Source organism: Oreochromis niloticus, linkage group LG1 (genome assembly GCF_001858045.2).
Source record: "Oreochromis niloticus isolate F11D_XX linkage group LG1, O_niloticus_UMD_NMBU, whole genome shotgun sequence".
Classification (NCBI taxonomy): Eukaryota; Metazoa; Chordata; class Actinopteri; order Cichliformes; family Cichlidae; genus Oreochromis; species Oreochromis niloticus.
This window is the reverse complement of record NC_031965.2, coordinates 28,261,266-28,278,263: the sequence shown is the minus strand read 5'-3', so window position 1 is coordinate 28,278,263 and position 16,998 is coordinate 28,261,266. Positions and strand designations below refer to the sequence as shown.

At 41.0% G+C, this 16,998-nt stretch overlaps 1 protein-coding gene across 2 annotated transcripts in view; it reads right to left on the bottom strand.

The window, feature by feature from the left end:
* The window catches only part of sema4bb (sema domain, immunoglobulin domain (Ig), transmembrane domain (TM) and short cytoplasmic domain, (semaphorin) 4Bb), a 61,434-nt gene that overhangs the window by 23,771 nt on the left and 20,665 nt on the right, over positions 1–16,998 (bottom strand). For both annotated transcript variants that reach the window (XM_005447582.4, XM_005447581.4), the window contains exon 2: positions 14,844–15,283. In XM_005447582.4, the coding sequence (XP_005447639.1) occupies positions 14,844–14,964 (121 nt within the window). In that variant the 5' untranslated portion in view covers positions 14,965–15,283. The remainder of the gene's footprint in view (positions 1–14,843; positions 15,284–16,998) is intronic.

Below are 16,998 nucleotides of genomic sequence, written 5' to 3'. Positions count from 1 at the left end.
TCTCTTAAGCAGTGGGCCAGAAGTCAAATGAGCTACTTTTTCCCCACGTTGCTCGATTTCCTGCAGCTTCAAATGATTCTTCTGATTAAATACAGACTTGATGTACACATTGCTCCTTTTATAGCATTTCCCTTAGCATCACAGAGGACTCAATGTTCTCAATAGTGGCATCAGAAGCTTTTTACTGCTTTCTACTGTGAAGAGGATTGGATTCATTTTTGAAGCCAGCTTTTATAGGCAGCAGGAGGTCTGACAATTGGTCACTTTTCGCTTGGACTAACCGTATAATACACCTCAAACAGACCAAATATAAAAGCAAAACAAAACCCAATAAAGCGTTTTATTCAAGACCTTCAGGGTTTGGACAAATCACAATCAAGTGGGGCCCATCGTTTTGTAGATTAATGTTATTGCGCCATATTTGACATTCGTTTTCTCAGCTCAGAAAAGCTGACCAAGTGCATGTAATATAAGATCAGTGCATTCTCTGCCTACACGCATCCCACTCTTTGCAGCTTTTGACCATCTTAGTAAATGTTTATCTCTTGCCTCCCGTTCCAAACATATTAAAACACACTCTGTGTCCTTTGCAAGCCAAAACACTGGAGGTCACGGACTCCATTTGCTTGTCCAAATAAGATTACTGGCTCGAATCTGAGGTCGTAAACACTAATATTTGCTGCAGTTAAACCATTTACAGCCTTTTCCACATGTATAACCAGTAAGCTGGATTCAAATTTAGACACTTCTGACAGAACCAAAAAGACACCAGCAAGAAGTTTTCCCTCAACACTATCAGGTGGTGCATTGGCCCACAATGCAAATGGAGCTGATAAAGCTGCAATAAATGTTTACAACCCTACAACCCATGACTTAAACTTTTCAATATGCTCACAAACAAATGGTTCATCTAACACTCAAGGCACTTTGGCAGATGATAGTCTTCCCCTTGTGGGAGTGAAAGCCAGCTGCACAAGCCACATCTTGTCCACAATCAAAGTTTAGGCTCTTTCTGCCGTTACAGTGCTCGTTCTGTTGAAAACATTGTGACATCTGGAGTCAATGGAGACCAGGGCCCATCATTAAAATTATGGGGAGGGGATACAAAATAATTATAATAATAAAAGCATATTTCCTATAGTCATGCAGGTGTCCTTCTGGACAGGGAGAAATTGAATTTTTCCTGTAAAGAGAACAAAAAACTGGTTTTATTTCAGGGTAAATTAAATGTGCTAAAACACCCTTAAATGCTCATAAAGTGAGGTACACTCAGTCCCAGCAGACCCTGCAGACAAAGGAGTGCCATCTCTCCTCTCAACAGGGGGGACATGTCATAGATTGTGATTGTCAGGATTCCCCTGAGTTTTGGACATTCACTAGAACCAAAAACAGCCTTTCCACCGCATATTAAAACTCCCTGACATAAATCACAGTGACAATCTCTTAGACAGACAATGGAATAATGAGCAAGGGGGAGGGCAAAGTCATGAAACTTTTACTCTGAGAGCAGGATGAGTCTACTTAGCAGGAGGTTGGGTTTGAGGTTGGGGTACTGAGTGGGAGTTGTGGTAACCAGGAAGACTGGATTGAGATGTTGAACTATGAAGAAACATGCAGACGGAGGAAAGCGCTTATTTTCAAAGCACTTCAAGATGGATTTCTGATAAGAGCAGAAGGTCAAGTAGTAACAAATGTCCAAGTTGTGTCAAGCTGCAGTGATTTCAGAAAGAAAAACCAAAGCTCCTCCCTTCAGAGGCTGGTTTTTGAGGGAGATTTCTGAGCTCTATGATGCAGTAGATCACTTGTGTGTTTTGACATGATTGCAGCAGAACACTGGGCATCCACAGACAGCAGCAGCAACTGCAGGTCATTTCACAGCCAGGCTCCAGTTCCATTCATCACCCACTTGTTTAATCAGCTGGCTGTCACCAAGTGAGGCCATCAACCTCTGCCAACGGTCATCACATCACACCTACCAGCAATATAACTGCTTTATTACTGGTGTTAACATGCTGAATTAGTTAGCAGGTTCTTTGAATTCCAACATGGAAGTCAAATAAGATGATTTGCCTGAATTCTCCATGGTTATGGAGAGTGCAGTTAGAAGAACAAGGTCTGCATGCAGCACTAACACAGCATCCAAGAGCCCAATGTCTCGTCTCCACTGAGACTTAATAACCTCTCAGTTATTAATTATGTGGAATTCAATTTTGCAAGCGTATTAAATGTATTTATTCACTGTGATTTTCTTCATTTCACTGGAGCTAGAGATGGCAGGAAGAAATCAGATCACAGAGGATTTCAGCGAACAGATGCTTTGTGATTACGGAACCGTTTGCTTGAGAGTCAGGGAATCAAACTAATTCTGTGCGCACACAATGAGCGGCTACATACGTCATGAATGTAAGAAGAGATTTGTAAGCCAGCCAATGCAAACGCATATCCTCCTATTTTTCATATATTAAATGTGTTTATGGAGGGGATTTAATATATTCTAATATGTATATAAGCCTATAGATATGAGTTCCAGTTGGCACAACCGAGCCTAAAAATGCGATGTGTATGTGAATGTTGCAATGTGAGCAATGTTTACTGGTTTCAATAAGTGCTTGTCTGCTTGGAGGAAAAGCTGAAAAGGCAAGTAGTACTGGAGCATAGTCAAAGAACAAAGGGATGGACTCCTGTGTAAAAACGTACCACTTTAAAGCAGAAATGTACAAAAAAAACAAAACAACCAACATTTTTGGTCTCCTTATCAAATTTCATGTGTCAAAAACAACAACAACAACAAACCCCCCCCAACTTACCTATATTATATGCATAGCTATTGTGACATCACCTCTGATTTCGAAAGTCCAATTTTGAACCCTTGAGATGATGCTTCTAATGTCATCATTGTGGTTGCAAGAAAGTGGATGTCACAAGGAGGGGTGCGTCTGACCGTGTTCCTCATTGGGTAATGGATTTCAGGCACTTCTGAGTTGGCTTCAAAAGCCCATTGGTCTGCCAGGATTTAAATATGCTGGCCTGCTTTGACCCACCCCCACGGGTGGTGCTAGTCGTTAGCTGCCTGTTACTTTGATGGGTTTCTAGCGCTAGGAGAAACTAGGAGGTGACCTTTTTTGATGTGTGTGACTTTGCGCTTTTTCAGTGCAAGCATCAGACAAATATCATAGTTTACTGTGTAGTTAAATGTAATTAAGTTACTTAGCACTAATGCACAAGTCTGTGGATGCACTTTTCTAACTAAGCTAGCTAGTGTTAGCTCATAACTTCATGATTACCTCTCACTCAAACGTGACTTCTGGCTTCAAGAAAAAAAAAAAAATGTTACAACATGCATGATAACATAATAAACTCAAGGCTTCAGCAGAGCACACACACCAGTTGGTGGAGGTCACAACATATGTCCGTTTTTTGTATACAGTCCATTACCTTTTATTTCCTTGTTTACAGCCTTTATGTGGTAAGCCAAGTGGTGCTGCAGCTGGCTGAAGGTCATATTTATAATGCACACATGAGAAAAATCATTCTCATGCAACTTTCAGAAATAAACTTTCAGAAGTTCAGTTCTAAAAAAGGTTCATCTGTTCTTTTAACAGGAACCCAGACCTTGAGAAAAACATAAAAGGAATACACTAGGATTTACTTTCCTCCGAATCCCTTTATTCACATCACAGCTGCGCAAGTTCAGTGGGTGCTTACTCACCATCGAGGTAACTAAGATATCATCACAGGGTGCCAGCTTGCAGACGCAGTGTTACTGAGAAATACTATTCATGGTAGCACTTTGGCAGGAATCACATTTGGGGGGGGAGAAAAAAAAATGAAGCAGGATAAATTTTTTCAAAAGGTTTAATGGGAAATTTTAGGGTGGGGTGACTGATTGGCTGCTTGGTAGGTATACGCCTGCCAGAACACTGAGTGTAAACATGCCCCAGATTTACTATAGCAGCATGAGCCAAGTCACAAGGCACAAGGGGGCAATGGGGACAAAGGGGCTCGCTTACAGCTAGGATGAGAAAACCAAAAGGAGGAGAGGGTAACAAAGCTGATATCAATCTCAGACAGAGCTTGGCTTATCTTGCATGCAAGGCACCAATTTATATATTTAAAGAAAAAAAAAAAAAGAAAAGCAAAACAAACACTATCTCTGCCCTCAGCTAAATAAAGCTACACAAGAGTGCACAGCTTCAAGGCTCTCTGTTTGACATGATTTGACAAAAGGTTTGATAGCAATGCTGGAGCTGACAGAAGCCGACAGAAGTCGCTTCAAGGTCATCTCAGCCCCGCTGCTCCCGATGCTTAGGCGAAGTGATGTTATTTCATCGCCGGTGACTACTGGCAACTAAAAGCAGAGCGGCTCTGATCTGATCTCTACTGCTGTAGTTTACCCGCCAAGTCAGCACAGAAACAGTTTGTCTGCACAGTCGGACCTCTGATGAGGAGACAAAGTGTGTTAGAGGAGCAGGGGTGTTAACTGGGAAGCACCACAGGAAAATAAAAATGACTGGGGCTATTTGAGTAGATTCTGTTCCTGTTAAAGAAACGTGACGCCAATTCTGGGAGATATTTGCTTTCTGCACTTCTTCCATGTCACGTGTATTTTGCAGGTATGTAAACAGCATCTTTATGCAAGAGATGTCTAGAAAATATTGCTTTTAAAAGGAAAAGTCACAGAAAAAAAAGAAAAGAAAATTTGACTTTACTGGATGGGAAATAAAGCTGACAGTACTGAACTCTACAGTATCCACAAAGCCAGGCCATGAGGCTTACATGTACTGTGGTGTTTGGAATAACGGCTTTGCTGCACTTGTAGATGTGTGAGTGAATATGCTGTCTGTTCTGTTCATGTCTTAATGTGTGTGTGAGTGTGTGCATGTCATACTGAGAGACAGCTGGGCCTTGCAGATAATAACCAGAGCCTGACAGTGTGCAAGTCCAGTGTTTGTTTGCATGTGAGGATTATGCTTTTTTAAAAAAAAAAAAAAAAAAAAAAAAAAAGGTGTTAATGGTGCCATATGGTTACAGGTGCATAAATACATCAAAGCAGCAACAGAAAACCGTGCAACGGCAGAATGTTTGTTTGAAATGTGTGTAGCCTACAAGCCATGCAATTCTTGAAAAAGCTTCCTTCACCAGCTGAAGAAGAAAACATCTGTCCAACACATATGTAACAAGGATGAGGTCAGTGCATAAAGCACAGCATAGCTCTAAAAGCAGAGGAGCTGACAGAGACAGCATGCTCTACCCTGTAATTAAAGGCTCTTAGGTGTCATCCTGATGCACTCAGAACTGGCATGCGCCCGCCCAACACTCAGACCAGCAAGGCGATGTGGCGCAGTGTTCCATCACAGCTGAAAGCTTACAAAATCCTGATGATGAGGTATCTGAGTGAGTTATTCAAACACAGACCCTGAAACTCAGAGGGAGAGAGGAGGAGACAAATATTTGGCATCATTTCCCTCACTCAATTCAAAGCAGACGTGCCTGTGCTTGTCGTGTGGGGTGCCTTTTCAAACACTCCTCCTCCATCCTCTTTAGTGGGGGTGGGCAATACCACCACATTTAAGATATTAACAATAAACTCCTGCAGTGTTTACAGTGTGCCTGCTTGCTTTAGCTCCAAGGGCACATTTGGTTCAAGTCCTGTATGGCACAAGTGGGTGGTGGGCCATTAGCTACTCTGTGTCAACAGGAAAAAGTAATACTTATCATAGCAATGTAATGCTTCAACAAAAACAAGTGCTCCTATAATTTGAAGAAACAGATGGGAAAACTAGTTTTAGACTCCAATAGGTGTGAAATCTCCGCAAGTGCTAAGAGTTGCTATTGCAGACAAGTAGCGCCAAGATGTAACAGTAGCACAAATGCACATACCCCTGTATTTATGTGCCAAGAACTAAAATGTGTGATGAATCAGTTTAAGAATTCACTGAGCTCAATACTGAGACTTTCTCGCAGTAGTATCAGTGATTGAGGGAATTAAGCCCACCTCTATTCTACAGATTTTAAAGCTGTAACAGGGTGATGTGATTCATATGATTTGAACCAGGTATAAATGCTTCATATCGCCTAGCACTAAAGCACAAAAAAGGCTAATGGGAAGGCCAATTTGCCAGGTGTTTCAGGAAGGCACTGAAGAGTTAACATCCTGAACTGATGCTTGATAAAAAAGTCCTGAGAAAAATTTGGGAATTGCAATAATATTTGGAGGAGCTGAATAGCTACACATAAATTTGTGGCAAAGTAATTGCTGTTAAAATATTTAATGAAATAAGAAAAATCAGAGGGTAAAAAAATAAATAAAATAATGATTCACCCTTCTTTAAAAAAATCAAACAACAAGTAATGGTAATCAATCCAACCACCGTCATTTTTGCTTGTGCTAAAGAGATTCAACTCACACTCCCTTCTATAGACAAGAGTGCTTACTGAATTGCTTGATAACTATGTCCCAACCATCTGGATTTGAATAGGGGGGGGAACAAAAAGTCATGCCAGTCCATAGCACAAATGTCCAAATCTAGCTAGCTTGCAACACTTACAGATTAGTTTCTGCTGGAGTTAGAATCCCATCAAAGTACATGTTGATGGGCACCAGTGGAACTGCTCTCAGTTTACAAAGTACACACACTTAGGACTGGCATGTGCTGAAAGTCTTTTAAAGTGCTACGCCAGCATATAAACACAACCTGGTGTGTGCACGTGTGTGCATGCGTGTCTCTGGAGAGGCTCTTGATGAGAAGAGCAGGCTGGAGTCGCACCGAGTCTCATGCTCTCCACTCATCCACCACATAGTGACCAAGGATGAGAAGTGGTCAAGCACACTGGTTTACACCAATGGCTTTTCAGACACACACACAGACACACCTTGGATGAAGGGCTGCATGCTTTTCCTCTTGCTCTTCTACCGTCATGTTTATTTCTTATAGCCCTGCTGATATCAGAAGCCTGGTGAGTTTTCAGATCAGCTGCACTAGTCTCCACACTTGAGCATAAGGGTTACATTGACCTGCCATGGTTCAAAAGCATCACAACCTAAAGACTGATAATGTGGCTGATTTAAAAAAAACAAAACAAAAAAAACAAAGAAGGGGAAAAAAAAGCCAACTATTAAAAGAAAAGAAGAGGAAAAAAAAAGGAAAAAAGTGACTTTATCACATAAAACACAGAAGATATGCAGTGAGACACTGGAGGACACACGCGAGTCTCTTTTCCACACACGTCCACTATACCAGGAGTAAAATGCATATGGAGTGCATTAAAATACTGGAAGCAACTCAGGAAAGTTCAGACTTCTAATGAAAGATACATGAGACGGCTGCTTTTAACCATTTCAGTACAGCCTAAACTGAACGGTAAAACCTGAAGAGTTTCCTGAAAAGTGCAAGAGTAGACACCCTTTTTTTTTTTAATTTAAAAAGTGCACTGCATTCTGAAATGTTGGTGCTGTAATATGAATCAGTTCTGGCATATAATCATATCACCATATGGACACCAGGTTTTAACGCAATTTATTCAAAGTACTTTTTTCCAGGGGGAAAAAAACCCCCAACAACCAGAACACGTGTGCAATTCAATAGTGAGGAAAAAAAAAAGTGTTGCTATTCAAATGGCTATTAAGCACAAAAAATAATGGAAAGATGTCAGAACAGTCAGAAGTTCCACAAATTTGAAGTCATCGTCAGCAGAATCCATAGAAAGTCAAACAGTCATGGTCTCTGCTAGAGGAGGGCAAACCTGCTCTGAGCCATTATGTACAGTTAGACCATTACAGACACACAAGTGTAAACAGCAGAGAAGTAGATCTCCTCGTGATGCAGGAGGTTTAAAGGAGTTGCGATTTGAAGTCATTTCTGGTAAACCAAACATTTCATGGCCTTCAGGCATTCGTCATACTGCAGTTTGTGGCATGTTTTAATAAGTCAGTTGTGTTGCTTTCCGTGCAGACACAACTCTATAGCACTTGTTGCATAAGATTTGTTCTTGGTTAACATCACTTGCCTTAAATCCAAAGCATTTCCAAACAGATGATCTGCTTCAGAGGACAAGCTCTCTGCTGTGCAAGACCTTTGATTTTTGGTGAACACTTGCCTTAACGTAGTGTTACTCGTAAGACACCGCAAGCCATGCGGTGCAGGATTGGCATTACATGGTGATTTGGGAGGTGCAATATCACTTTGAATATTACTTGATTATGTTAATTTAATTCTGGGAAGTCGAAATTGTGATCAAGATTAAGATTTAATTAATTGTGCAGCCCTACCTTAAGGTGGGTCTACATTCTACTTGGTAGCAATCCTGAGAGAAACATTTTGAAAACAATGAATGGCATTAATTAATTTCATTTCTCAAATGCCAAATAGCTGGAACGGTTGTTTAGGAAGAAAAACTCATGAAAAACTCAAGTGTTTGCAAAAGATGTAAAACCTTTCATTAATAAGCAGAACATGTATACAGACAAATGACATCCCGTTTGTTTCAAGCCATTTAGTCTTTGTGTTTTATTTTCAGGACTGTTTGCTGTGTCTGTCCATTTTTTCCTATGGGATGAGTTGTTTTTACTGCAAATTGTCGTGCATGGACAATGAGCAGTAAATTGTTGTTGGGCGTCTTTTTTTCCCCAGTGGTTTTCTTTTTGTTTGTTTTGTCATTCTTGTTTGAAATAAATAAATTCTTGAAAGAATGCCTTTTCAACAGAAATGTGTGCAAAAGCCATTTGTTCTCAGACAAGTCCACTACAATGCAGATTCAGCGCCACAGAAACCAAATGAAAGCTTTTTCATGTTACAGTCGAACAAGAAAAAGCCTTTTTGTGTTATAGCAACGGAAAAACTCAGAACCTCTGCTGTTAACTTTTTAATAGCGATTAGGCTAACCAAATGTACACTCCAGCACAGCGATCCAAAATTGCCTAATGACACTCTTTAACCTCACATTCCTCGCTGTCCATCTAAATTATTTGCTACGACCATCATTTCGCGCTGCTTGCCATTTCCTTTAAATCAAATGTTCCTAATCGAAATTTGCAAAGTTTAAACTTCTCTGTACATTCTCTGGACCGTGCGAGTGATGAGTCCATTAAAACATCTGAAAGAGACAGGGCTGATGTGCTGCAATTATCTTCCATTGTTGTGGCTGTTATGGTTTTTGTATGCAGGCACTTGTGAGTGCCACCTCTGCTGGAAGCCACAGACCGCTTTTCTTTCAGGATCAGTGGGCGTGTCCTTGCTGGGTTTTAGGTGGCCATCGGAGCATGTCTAAAACCTCACCAGCCTTTGCTCTGAACAACCACCCCCAGCCCCCCACCCCCATCGCTTCTTGCTGCCCCTCCTCTGTTTTTGAACCACGATCCACACACTGCCAAGGTCAGTGGATTAGCATGCATGAGAGAAAGCGGACAATATTCGCCTAACATAAACCAAACGTACACAAGAAAGGACACTGTGTACACAGAGCATACACAGCATGCTCTGTAGCTTGGCTTAAATGGGCATTTTCATTTGCTCCTCTAAAAGTGTTAAAGCTGATCTGATCTGTCCCCTTTGTTTTACACAGTCTATACTGCTGCACATGAAAACACTAATGATAGAAACAGTAACTGACAGACTCTCTAGATGCTACTTGTGTCCAGAGCTGGATTATGTTTTAGAACCTTTCTTCCAGATTCCCTCTTAACATTATCACAGTAAAAGCAGATCTTTCCGTTGTAGGTAAAAAAAAAAATTCAGGAATTATAGGAAACTTATACATTAGATTTAAGTATAGCAGCAAGAATTGATTTGAACTCATCTGGGTTGTGTCTTGTGCCTTAAACCAACTAGAAGCTAAAAAGCACTAATAAAAAGGGAACAAAGAAATGGGTGGAGGGAGGCGATCACCACCTAATCACATTAAAACGCACCACTAAAGTACTGTGTTTAATGTAGAACACGATTATCTGGCATTTAGGGAGCTTGTTCAATCTGTACAAAAATCCACTCAAATGTAAAAGCATCTTTTTCCTTCAGTGTGAGTAAGGCTACAATGTTTTCTCTGCTGTCGCGTTATCCCTAACAGACAGACACTGCTATGAGGCAATCATTTCAAGCATCTCTAACCATATTTCTTTAAGGTCAAATTATTGATTCAAGAGGAAGATGATTAACAGCACTAAAACGATGATATTCAATTTAGTTACCCAAATAATTAGACTGTGGTGGCGGTAGGGGTACAGGGAGTGTGTGGGCACACATGGACATAAAAAGCAAGCACAACTACACAATCTTAAGATACCATATACTTTTGTTACCGACTTGGTTCATAACCTTTATGGACAGGCTTTCTAGGCAGAGCCAAGCAACAGATGGTTACCAGCTTGGTGACCTCAGGATTACCTCTGCCTTTTGCGGATGATTTCTTCTGGATTCATCAGTAGGTGACCTTAGCATGCACTGAATCCGAGTGTGAAAAAACAGGAATGAGAATTAGCATCAACAAGTCTGGTGCCAGAAGTTGATGTGCCCACTCCTGGTCAAGGCAGATTGCTACTCCAAGGGTAGCAATTCAAGTATCCTGGGGACTTCTTTACGACAGAGTAGAGTAAAGCAGTAAATGCAAACATTGGCATGGATTTGGTAGTGATGTGGATGCTATATCAGTCTGTTTTGGTAAAGAGAGCTGAGTGCGACAGCAAAGCCGCTGACTTATCAGTCAATCTACGTTACGACTTTAATCTATAACCATGAGCTGTGGTTGCAAGCGGCTGAAATGACCTTCCTTTGGAGGGTGTTGTGGTAAAGGAGCTATGAAGGAGATGGCTATATAACCCCCCCCGGCCCTTCAGTCTAACAAAAAGCCATACACCGAGCAGCAGAATACCATCAAATACCATCACCTCAACAATCTCCCTTGTTGTGTTGTTTGTGTCGCATACAAATGATGTCATGGGATGTTCGGCCACTTTGCTATAACGACTCCACACACACATTAGTACTCAGTTGTAATGGGAAACAACCGAAAGCCCGTACAGTTAAGTCGAGTAGGTACTAGTGGAAAGGGTGAAGCGCTTGGTCTTTTGGGAGGGGCTCAGAGTATTTCTGCTACCCCTCTACATTGAAAGAAGCCAGCTGATGTGGTTTGGGTGAGTCCTACTGGCGAGAGGCCCAGGACACCCTGGTGGTGGTGGGGGGGGGGTTACATCTCTTTGTGGTCTAGGAAAGCCTCTGTGTCCCTTGGAAGATCTAGAGGAGGTGGCCGGGGAGAGGGAGGTCCAGGCAACTCTGCTTTCAGAGGTGGCACTCTAAGCAGAGAAGTGGCAGAAAATGGATGGAGGGGTGAATGGAGAACAAGATGCTCTCATGACTCATTGAGTGACTCCACTGACCAGTCAAGTGGTGGCATGCAGTCTTACGACATCACATTTTAGTACCTGTCCAGTTAAGTAGGTACTATTGTAGCGCCTTGTACCGGGTACTATTACCTATTGGAAAACCTTGAAAACCATGGCGAGTCGATCCGAATAGGTACTAATGGAAAAGGGGCTACTGTCAGTTGAAGTAGTTCTCCATCTGCTGAAGGTTTTGGATATACTACCCTTCTCATCTACAATCCATAATGGTCAACTTGAGAGTATGTTGGACAGTGGGCCTAGCTGGTTAGTGATGACTTTCCAAAAATAAAAGTGAGGAGTTTGTCCGGTACTGAAGAGACTGTGTCAGTGGAAGGGGGGGTGGGGGGTGGGAGAAGACAGAAAGATTGCAAAATAGAATTATACTTGGGCAAGCCACCCAACTATGTGTGTGACAAACACTGTAGTCAATGTACTCAAGTCTGAACTCGAATGTCTCCTTGATTAAACTGAAAAGAAAACAAATTTGAAGAACAAAAATAATCCATCTCTTCAGTGTACCTCTTCAGAAAGTACTGTCTGAGAAGCTTCTGATAACTAACAGGGATACATGCTGTATGCCTAACCATTGCTTACAGCTCCAAGTCCCATGATCTTTTGTGCTGCTCTGCCTCTGCTCAAGAACCATAATGAAAAACAGACAAGCTCTCCCTTCGCAGCAACCACAAAAACCCCTACTCACTACACATGAGAGATTAGCTTGCTCATTAGGAGAGAAGGAAGGAGCGAGGAGAGAGGGAAGGAGGACAAAAAGGAAGAGGGACGCTTTTCAAGGAGGAGGGCAAGGGTGCTCTCTCCAGAAAACAGGCCGGGTCCCCCTTTTCTTACAGACAATGCCAATCAGAAACGGAGATTTAAAGAGGTGACCTGCTTTACATGTTTTGCAGCAGTGGTGGAGGTCAAACCAAAGCTAGTTTATATATGAAGCATGCTAGTGTTTGTGCAAAGCTGTTGTCTCATTAAACAGCTTATAATCAGTGCCAGTGACTTTTAAATAAGACTTTCTACACCAAATTGTCAGTTGAAAAGCAGTTTTCTCACACTACTACTTATGCTCTCCAGCTGACAACCTCAATCACTCATCGCTCATGTCAAAATACATGAATTTAAGATGATGAATGCTGCGTAGAGTGAGGCAAAGTAGGGGGGAAGAAAGAAACATCAGTGGTTTGCAAAACACTCACTTGCTGGGAACCAGCCTTGGGCCAATTTAGTCTATTCAGCTCTTAGAGAAATAAGCTAAATGGCTCAAGGATGTGAAAGGTTGTTCTTGGGTATGAGAGATATGAGGTGGTGCATGTGAATCACAGGATGACGGCTCACTAAAGTGGCTAAAGAGGAAAGGAAACAAACCTTCGGGGGGGGGGCTTCAAATTCAGGCAGGTGGTGCTTAAAAGAGCCAATATACCTCTAAACCTTTATGAACTTATGCTATAGTTAATGTTTGACTAAACTATTTGCCTGGATGACAACAGACAGATGAGCGAATGAAGCGAGAAGCTTATTTTAAGGAGCATCTTGTTGGCCATGTAAAACTGCACGTTTCAACAGCTCTAATTCAGGATGTTGAAATGTGTTTAGTGAGACTTTCCTGAGAGGAGGGGGAAAAAAAAAAAAAAAAAAAAAAATCAGTCAATTTCCCCTGTGAGCCACATCCAAACAGCTACCTCATTTGTCACAAGCTTCCATAATGCATCAATCAATTACCAAAAAGCTGTCGGCTGAGCAAATACAGAAAAACAGCGGCATGTGTTTAAATTATGGAAGCTTAATCCACAGTTATTATAATAGGAAGTGTGGCAGTGTGTGCGGAGTAATTACATACAATGATGAAGTCGGGTGCAAAAAGGTCTCCCATTCAATCAGCGGATTTTGCCAGGAGACGCATTAAGTTTATATTTGTATCATAAATTGTTTCACTCAGTCGCACATTAGCAAAAGGTCAATTAGAAGCAAAAAGCGCAGAGCAACCAAGTGCCTTTGAAGGTATGAAGCCAGACTGTATGTGCTACACAGCAGCTACTGGGCCCCAAATTGTTGCACTTCATTTGCTCTTCACTCTGCAGAGTCACGTGTTATGCATATTTTCCCCCAGTCTTTCTGTCAAGGCCCAAGAGGAAAAAAGAAAACAAAACACAAGAGAGACAGTAAATTTTGTGTGAAGTGACATCTAATATGAAAAAAACCCCTAAGGGAACAAAACTTGTAATTTCATGTATCTATGCAGAGATGTTTATAGTGCGGTTGTCCTTAAGTTGGCATATGTGTTTCTGGGCTGGGCCTGTAGTCACTTGTGGTTTCTTACATGCATCTATGCACACACTGCTCTTTCCCTGCAGACTTGTTGCAGCTGTGTATGTTGTTTTTGCTCATCACTGATATTTATTATTATGTTACACTGTGAAAAACTGGCCCTGCACCCTTTATTTACTACTGTTATGTCGGTTACATATTCAGCACATAATGTTTTTAGTAGAAACAGCTGTGCATTTTCAACTTAAGATTCACATTAATATTTTTGTGTCCTTAAGTTCAGACAGGCTTATCATCTGCTGAAATTGCAACTAATGGGGCAGATTTCTGGCACTCACTGGCTGGTTCCCAATGAGTGCCAGTCTGTGTGAAAATGCCTTGTTGATGCCATAGGTCAAAGAAGAAAGGCCCGATTCCAGCTGTCAGGAAGGCCACATTAACTCAAGCAATGGCTTTTTACAACAAAGACATGTAGAAGAGCATCTCTGAATATTAACATGTTGAACCTTGAAGCAGCAGAAGCCAACACAGGGTGCCACTTCTGTCAGCTAAGAACAGTAAACTAAGACTATAGTTCACATGTGCTCACCAACTCTGTGAGCACAGAAGCAACACTCACCTGCTCTTTCAGAGGTGCAATCAGAAAAAAGCTGAAGTAAACAAAGAATGAGAAGCTGCACCAAGCCCCCAGAATAAGATAAATCAGGGTTAATTTGAACTGAATCATGCATAGCTACCCTAATGAAGTACAAGCATAAAAATATAGAGCTGAAAATGAGGATAATAAAACCTCGGTAATGAAGTAGGAGCAAATAAAAAAGAAAAAAAAGAAGCACTGTCCTGAGTTTACAGTGCTGAAACGAGTCCTCTCTTTAATTCTGTTCTTGTTTTATTTGCTTGATTTGCAAACCGAGACGAGCAATATTATATTTATACTTTATTGTTGTGGCATTTGCATTTTATTTTTCCACTTCCAGCATTCTAAGAAAAAGGCTTTTAAGACAGGGTCATTTGCATGTAATATTAAAAATTTCTCTTTACATTTGGTTATTGTAGTTTTCTTTATGAAAGGATGTAAAAAGGAAACCATCACGATGACATGCACAGAGCTTCAGATTTTGGAGAAATAATGCCAAAACTCACTCACAGCCACAGTGTTAAGCCACAACTGGTCATCAGTGAAAAAAATTACACTTACTGTATGGGAAACTGATGCGAGGTGTGACATCTTCCTCAGTGGCGATCACTGGCTGGAGAAAGCTAGCCAATAGCAGTGCAGCAGCAGGAAGACAGTGGACAGTCCCAGTTAATCTCCACATGGTTGCCTGCTTGTCTAAGACGAACACGGATGTACACGGTTTGTTTTAAGATTCCTTGGAACACATTAAACTCCTATTGATGCCACAAAGCGTTATTTTCTCACTCCCATCTTCCTGCAAGTCAGAGGGGGGTGGATCGTGTCCTTGATTCGAGTCTTGTATTCCCAGTGGTCTTTACATACAGTTTGTAGCCCCTTAGTCTAGAGAAGGGGAATCCTTTCTGGATTAAAGGCTGCTGGATTTCATCTTCTCATAGTGCTCTGCGGTGGATCAGTGCTAAGCTCCAACCAGTCTCCACTTAGTTAAAGTCATCTTGGATCTGTGGAGAGGAGAGAGAGAAGTTTTTTCTTTATGTGTGTTCCAACAACAGTATAAAAAAAAAAAAAAAAAAAAAGGAAAAGAAAAGAAAAGATGAAACACAAGCTGGAATAACAGATCCTTATCCAGCTTCTGACGCTATAACCATAAACTACAAACGCAAAAGGACTAATACATTCAAGCAGGGGCTCATTCTAGAGGATGGTGTGGATTTTAATTCAAACAGCTGTTATTTGAGAGGAGTCTTCATTAGTTTTGCCAGCAACAACGGCATCACCCAAAAATGACCTTCCTCACCCATCCGCCCCTCAGCTTTCAATAGTGAACAAACAACCTTTTGTTTTAGTTTTTTTTCCACCACAAAGAAAACTCAGCAAAACAGATCATTCAGCGCTCTAACCAGCTAAAATGAAAATACTCATCATCTGGTAGCTTGAAGGGTTTCACAAACTTAAGCCTAAGTGAATATCCAATTTGCTGTTTGAAAGACGAAACGCCTACTAGATTTTTTTTTTTTTAATCTCTGTATTTAATTATGCTGTCAACAAATCGGTGAGAGATCCCCCTAGAAGATAATACGGGAGTCTGGCTCCAATTTTGTGGCTATGTGGGGAAATAAAAGAAAGAACAGTGACTCCCAAGACAGCCCGGTAATTTGTCACAAGAAGGTGCAATGAACAGCTTTTATTTGCTTTGTGTGAGTATACAGATCAGAAGCATGTTATGTAAATCTATACTGGTATTTTTGTGTTTAGTGGGCTGTCAGTTTTATTGAAAAGCACTTAAAGTAAGCACCAGCCCATTTGTTTCAACCCTCTGAGTTTTTTGAAACAACATCAACAGCTATCAAACCTGTCATAATTTATTTTTGCTTGTTTGAGGAAAACACAAATTGTTAACACGAGCCCAAACCTTCAAATATGAAGATGCATTATGTTTCCTTTGAGGTCACGTTTATTGCAACTAGGCGTTGAAACATTTCTGCCTTTGCTAGCCAGTGACAGAAACAGTGGTCTATTATAGTCATGGTCTATTTTTATTAATTACGGCCTGCTAGTTCAAAGAGGTTATGATGAACCGGAGCTGTAGCCACGAAAAAAGCCCCTCTTTTCCTGTGAAATAAAATTGTATATGAGCAAGGTAGAAATTAAGTAAATGACCAGTGCAATACTTTAAAGCAGGAAATGAGCAGCTTTATGATCGCTGCGTCAGACAAAACTAACACTTAACCATCGACCGAAGCCACCTGTCCAGAATGTGGACGCCAACCTAATAGAAGAAAGGATATTTGTGATTTGTGATTAGCACTTTCATGTTGGTCTCCAACAACACCTGAGGAAGATGGCTTTTAAGCTCTCTCTCAGTTTACTATCTAGTTGAAACTTTGCTTGTTTACCATTTGAAACTGAACACGGGTGGCACCTTTTCATGAGTTTTTCCACTGAAAACAAATCCTTTCTTTCACCAAAAGCAATGTCATGAGAGCACAGATACTGAATCAATAAGTGCTGTGAAAAAAAACTAAGAGCCTAGACTGTTTTTGTAAGCCTGGAGAAGTATTAAAGAGGTATTAAATTATAAAGCATACTCAGTGATTCATCCTGTTTGGTTTAACTTGTTAAATCAAAATAACCATGTTAGTTTTGTATACAGTATGCTGCAATTTCAAATTAACACAAAAAATAGAAGCGCTATGGCCGAAACAAATGATCTTTT